This window comes from Haliotis rufescens, unplaced genomic scaffold (assembly GCF_023055435.1).
Source record: "Haliotis rufescens isolate VD_foot unplaced genomic scaffold, xgHalRufe1.0.p SCAF_10, whole genome shotgun sequence".
Taxonomy (NCBI): domain Eukaryota; kingdom Metazoa; phylum Mollusca; class Gastropoda; order Lepetellida; family Haliotidae; genus Haliotis; species Haliotis rufescens.
The window spans coordinates 43,188,627-43,195,271 of NW_025963780.1; the positions used below are offsets into that span (position 1 = coordinate 43,188,627).

The 6,645-nt window shown below is 44.7% G+C and overlaps 1 protein-coding gene across 1 annotated transcript in view; it reads left to right on the forward strand.

Moving 5' to 3' along the window:
- The first annotated feature begins 445 nt into the window (after window positions 1-445).
- LOC124114703 (vesicular, overexpressed in cancer, prosurvival protein 1-like) overlaps window positions 446-6,645 on the forward strand; it is a 20,550-nt gene continuing 14,350 nt past the window's right edge. The window contains exon 1 of the mRNA XM_046475402.2: window positions 446-1,133. Coding sequence (XP_046331358.2) covers window positions 1,086-1,133 — 48 coding nt within the window. The 5' untranslated portion in view covers window positions 446-1,085. The remainder of the gene's footprint in view (window positions 1,134-6,645) is intronic.

The window sequence follows — 6,645 nt, forward strand, 5'->3', positions numbered from 1 at the left end:
CAAACAAACTAAACAGACCGCCGTCATATAGCTGGAATATTGCTGAGTGCGGCGTTAAACAACAAACAAACAAAAAAACAAACAAACTCGTCATAGAATATACCAAACCGCCTGGCATGTAGCCGTTCTATACAAACCCATACACGTCGGCTCTCCGTGAGGTAAAGACACAATGACGTCATAGTGTTTTATGTCACAGCGCTTGCTGGCCGCGTCACACCTGTACCCGTTGTACCCCGAGCTGTCATATACGTTATGCGCTGGCTGTCCCACCGACGGCCACATTAAACCAAAAATAACGCAACTAGTAATGATAAATCCATCACATGTGTCAGTAGTTGTACGGCAGGTGTAGGGGATTTTACGAGCAAAGCGATGTATACTTCAAATCCCGAACACCCAGCTAATGACCCATGCAACTCACACGTGCTACTCCGCACGTAAGCATTTGAAGCTGAATCGACAAGCCGCCTAAACTGTATCTAGAACGTGATCGGATTGTGACTACAAAGCCTGCGTTCGTATTGATCCAAATGCGCCGAGCAAGGTGCCCGCTATTTCTGAGATCACACATCCGTATCCTGTTTTAGGGCACATGTTACTGAGGCAGCAGCCCCAAACGTGTTTTAAATCAGTTGTGGCGTCTTCAATAGGTTCCGGTGCAAAGGAACATCTCTTGCGTTATGCGTAAATCATTTGATGAGACTGGGTCAGATTAAGAACAGGCTTGCAAGATATTCGCGGAAAGAACGGGAGATGGTGATTTGCCTCGACGGCTAACCTGTAAACACAACGTAATATCATCCACAGACTGCGCGAAGTGTTTTTCCACATCGGCTCCACACTCGGACCGCAGTTCACAGACAACTGGAGGACGCTCTGTTTGTGTGAATGTTTAGATTCCACCCCACTAGGCACACTTATTCACACTGGAATACTGGCCCAAGGCCGTGAATATATGCTATATCTCGTCCTTTGAATTATTCCAGCGATTTAGCGGTTAGGCCCAGCTATGTGCATGAATATGTAGAGGTGACTAGCAACACGAGGTGGGCCGCTACTGTAGCTATGTCAAGGTGACGAGAATGGGTAGCCACATAATTATTCTCTTCTCAGCTGTTCTTGTCGAAATAGTGAGTATTATTTTGTTATCATTTATCTCAGACAGAGTTCATAACATTTGCAGATATGAACTTTTTGCTTGTGTGTTTGTTTTGTTTGTTTGTTTGTTGTTTAACACCGCACTCAGCTCCATGAGTATGGCGGTCTGTAAACAATCGAGTCTGGACCAGGCAATCCAGTGGTCGATATCGTGAGCATCGTTCCACGCAATTTGGATACGATGACATGCATCAACCATGCAAGTCAGTGAGTCTGACCACCCGATCCCGTTTGTCGCCTCTTACGACAAGCATGGGTTGCTGAAGACCTATTCTCACCGGGATCTTCAAGGGACATAGAGTTTTTGAAAACGAGGATGCCATTTGTAATCACAAGCTTTCATGCTTACATTGAGGTCGTGTTGTTGTTGTTGTTGTTGTTGTTGTTGTTGACAGATGCGCGAGTATTCCATTAAAACGAATGTATTAAGGTTTTTTATCATTTGGGTCTATAATAGTATTTATAAGGAAGATAATTTATAGATATCAACTTCTTTATTAAGAGGAACACAGCGTTTCGGGGTATATGCTTACTCCTTCATCAGGTGAATAAAGGAGTTGACATCCTTATGTGCATCACTTCTAAATGCCTTTTAAATAGAATTTATATTTTTAAATAATAGTGCACAGGCAGTTGCTCTGGGTCCGTGTATAATATTTTTTTAAAGAGAAAGATTTCAAATCATTTCTCAAACTGTTAATTAGTCGTTAATGATTGTAAAGGTTTATTACATCTATGATTGAACGTTTAACCTATGAATGCATCCATATAAGCGTTAGGTATTTATCCCTCTGTTGATTTAAGAGGAAGCGAGAACTACCATGTGTACCAGCTGTTCAGCATACACTTAAATAAAGGCACTAACCTACGACATCCTGTTACCGTAAATGATACACTGTGAGAGCTGGGGAAATATGACCAATGTAACCCCATTGTAGTGTGTGTGTGTGTGTGTGTGTGTGTGTGTGTGTGTGTGTGTGTGTGTGTGTGTGTGTTTGTGTGTGTGTGCGTGCGTGCGTGCGTGCGTGTGTGTGTGTGCAAGAGTTTGGTTAACGCCGCTTTTACCAGTACTCCAGTTATATCACGGCGTGTCAGCTTCATGTGGGAAAAAAACAACAAAGTGATTCAGGTGTCGGACGTTTATTTTTTAGAGATCCACGAGCACGGGTATGGTGCTGACAAACCTAGAAACATAAACCGGGAAACGAACCTACGGTCATGGGTTTCTGGCGTGCCCAAGGGATGCAACTCTGCACAGAGAATTGCGGTGCCTCGGATGACTGGGAAACCCGTGTCCCTATCCCCAGTGTAGGAACCAGTTGTAAACCCCGATTATAAACATATCACCGCGTTACCCCATTTAATATTGCATTAGGTTCCTGACAACCTCGGGTAAACCTAGTAACAAGCTCATCTTCCAAAGCTAGGTTTTGAAGCGGTTTAATTCCCAACATAGGTTCTGAAAGGGATCATTTCTAAACCTGCTTTGAGGTTTGACATTTCAATTGTAACACCAAGGTTTAACGAATTGGCCTGAACGCAATATTATTTTCTTTATTGGTTTAAAGAAACATTTTTTTTACATGAAAATGCCATGACGTGAATCGAATCTTTAACCTCACTCATCGTTTTAAGTTCTGTAACCCACTGAGCCACCGAGGCAGGTGATGAGAAGTTGTTTAATTTTACCTGTCATGACTCCAGCTGGTCCATGCTGCACGTGATTTTTACTCTCGCACGCTTTGATCGAATTGTTTTTATACCGCGACATGCTGTATTGTTTCACTATAAGGTATATCTCTGTTTTCACATTTTTTAATTGTATTTCTGGCATTTAGACGGTTCATAAGTTGGATAAAACACACCTCCTTGGTTTTGGTTAAAAATATAAAACCTTGACCCTTGAGCTTTTCCCTCACTCGCGGTTTTACATTTTCAACTTAAACCTCGGAGACGTGTTTTAACCCACACGTAAACGTGAGTGCGGGTGGCCGTTTCTTTGTGTGTCCTGACCGTGTACGCGATGACAGGAGATCGTTGCTCATGCTGTTAACCTCTTGTTCACCTGGCCCAAACTCGATTACTTACAAGTGCTCCAGATAAGCCACGCATCTGCGTAAGATACGCAAAATATATACCACTACCCAATTATGTTTGCTAATCTTGAAACTTAACTGTATAACTGGTTGTTTGTTGTTAAACGAAGCACGCATCAATATTAGTACGGCGGTCTGTCAATTATTGAGTCTGGAGCAGACAATCCAGTGATTGATATCATAAGAATCGATCCACGCAATTGCATCAACCCAGTTTGCGAACCTGACCAACCGATCCCGTTAGTTGCCGCTTACCACAAGCATAGTCGCCTTTTACTACACGGATGGGTTGCTAAATACCTATTTTAACCCGGATGTTCAGGTGCAGCTGTGTAAAACAATCCAGTGCCTACTCACCACAGCCTTCTCGATATTCGATTCCGGTGCTAAATATAACATTTGAAACCCCACGCTGCGGGTTCGGTTCCAAATTCAATTTAGCGCCGTTAATCCTCAGGTGACCTAGCTCTGCATTGAAAACACAGTATATTTATGACCTGGTTGACATTCATTTTGTGTGAGCTCATCTGATATATTGAGTTCAGCCGCGCGGGTTGTCGATCTGAACAAGGGATATTGAGGTTTATACATATGTTGTGGTATGAAGACTGTCACTGTCAGTCTAGGCATGAGGATACCAACCTCCTCCCTTGAATCCCCAAAACAATATTTCGCTCATCCCTGTATCCTGAATACTACTTAACACAACTCTCAAAAACATTGAGAAAATGGCGCGATTTGAAGCATTAAATGACTTAAATGACATTTTACGTAATTCATTTTTGTTTAAATGTTGAATCTGGGTACCAAATACGATTTTATTTGTGTCCCACGCCCCACACTGCTTAGTCCCGAACACCCCCTAAATAGACATGAATCTCGTATCCCAAACATCGGTTGGCAGCCTCAGGCATGGCTCGAGTCCATGGTTCGGGTGTACATATCTTCGTTTTGTACACAAGGTCGTAGCGAGGATATTCGACCACGTGCGTGTAGTCAAACTTTGACTCCTGACAATGTATGCTGCACCACTGAGTTGAAGATTAAGAGGGTCCAACTGGTCAGAAACAACGCTTCTGGAATTTTTTACTGGTGCAAGGGATCAACGGGGTTTTTCTCAGGAATGTGGAAGAATTGTGTCGGTGTTTTCCGGTGTGGGCCGGGGATGTGTGTGCGTGCTTGCGTTCGTGCGTGCGTGCGTGCGTGCGTGCGTGCGTGCCCCACATCAACTTATTAACTTGTGATCATGGTAGGCTATGGGCGTACAAAATGTGGTAGGGTGGTGTGTGTGTGTGTGGGGGGGGGGGGGGGGGGGGGGGGGGGGCACCCTCCAGACTGAACAGGATAGACTGAAAACAAAGGGATATGCATACAATACAAATAGCCAAAGATAAATGAAATTCCCAATGAAGACGTTTGTATGTAAGTTAATGCTCAAAACCTCAATACTGTACAGTCAGTGACTTTCAGTTGGCCGTGGCAAAAGAGAGTACTGGCTAAAACCAATATTCACTCACTCACTAAAGTATATGAAGCTTCCTTATTTCGGCTCTCAGTGCCTCTATATATGTGCAGGAGCGGTTGGGTAGCCTAGTGGTTAATGTATTCGCACGGCACGCCGAAGGTCCGGGTTCGATTCCTCACATGGGTACACTGTTAATCCCATTGCTAGTGTCCTCGCTGTGATATTGCTCGAATATTGCTTAAAGAGACGTAAGTCCATGTTCACTCACTGAAAGTTCAAGCGTTTCCATCAACCGATTAAGAAAAATATGTTTTGAAAATAACAAACAAATAATTAGAAAAAACACGATATTATATATACATCTAATTGCATATTAATAACATCATACCACATGACCTACCAAACAAATTAAAAGTAATACGATAATTAGTCTTGCGTGAACATTAATATATTCTACTTTCTGCATCACCAGTTTACCAAGCAGTCCGTAATATATTGCAACCAAGATATTGTAGCTGTGAGTTGTGAATTTCCTGACTGGATGGACTTGTTCTGGATCACCTGACCCTGTCGAAGGGAATCAGGGATAGGATAGGCCCATGTTCCCTGTAAGGCCTTTGACGTGCCGAGAACAGAATACTTTCCCAGTTCCCCAAAAGGCCTTCTAGTAGTGTTCCGAGTACAGAATAGGTCCCAAGTTGCCAACAAAGCCTTTTAGTAATGTTCCGAGGACAGACTAGGTCCTCAGTCCCCCATAAGGCCTTCTAGTAATGTTCCGAGGACAGAATAGGTCCCCAGTTCCCCATAAGGCCTTCTGGTAATGTTCCGAGGACAGAATAGGTCCCCAGTTCCCCATAAGGCCTTCTAGTAGCATTCCGAGAACAGAATAGGTCCCCAGTTCCCCATAAGGCCTTCTGGTAATGTTCCGAGGACAGAATAGGTCCCCAGTTCCCGAAAGGCCTTCTAGTAATGTTCCGAGGACAGAATAGGTCCCCAGTTCCCAATAAGGCCTTCTAGTAATGTTCCGAGGACACAACAGGTCCCCAGTTCCCCAAAAGGCCTTATGGTAATGGTCCGAGGACAGAATAGGTCCCTAGTTCCCCATAAGGCCTTCTGGTAATGGTCCGAGGACAGAATAGGTCCCAAGTTCCCCATAAGGCCTTCTAGTAATGTTCCGAGGACAGAATAGGTCCCCAGTTCCCAGTACGGCCTTCTAAAATGTTCCGAGGACAGAACAGGTCCTCAGGTCCCCATACGGCTTTCCTGTGACGTGCCGAGAACAGCCAACTTCCCCATACGGCCTTCTAGTAATGTTCCGAGGACAGAACAGGTCCCCAGTTCCCTATACGACCTTACAGTGATGTGCCGAGAACAGAATACTTCCCCACTTCCCCATACGGCCTTCTGGTAATGGTCGGAGGACAGAATAGGTCCCCAGTTCCCCATAAGGCCTTCTAATAATGTTCCGAGGACAGAATAGGTCCCAAGTTCCCCATAAGGCCTTCTAGTAATGGTCCGAGGACAGAATAGGTCCCCAGTTCCCCGTACGGCCTTCTAGTAATGTTCCGAGGACAGAACAGGTCCTCAGGTCCCCATAAGGCTTTCCTGTGACGTGCCGAGAACAGAATACTTCCCCACTTCCCCATACGGCCTTCTAGTAATGTTACGAGAACAGAACAGGTCCCCAGTTTCCCATACGACCTTACAGTGATGTGCCGAGAACAGAATACTTCCCCACTTCCCCATACGGCCTTCTGGTAATGTTCCGAGGACAGAATAGGTCCCCATTTCCCGAAAGGCCTTCTAGTAATGTTCCGAGGACAGAACAGGTCCCCAGTTCCCCATACGGCCTTCTAGTAATGTTCCGAGGACACAACAGGTCCCCAGTTCCCCATAAGGCCTTCTGGTAATGGTCCGAGGACA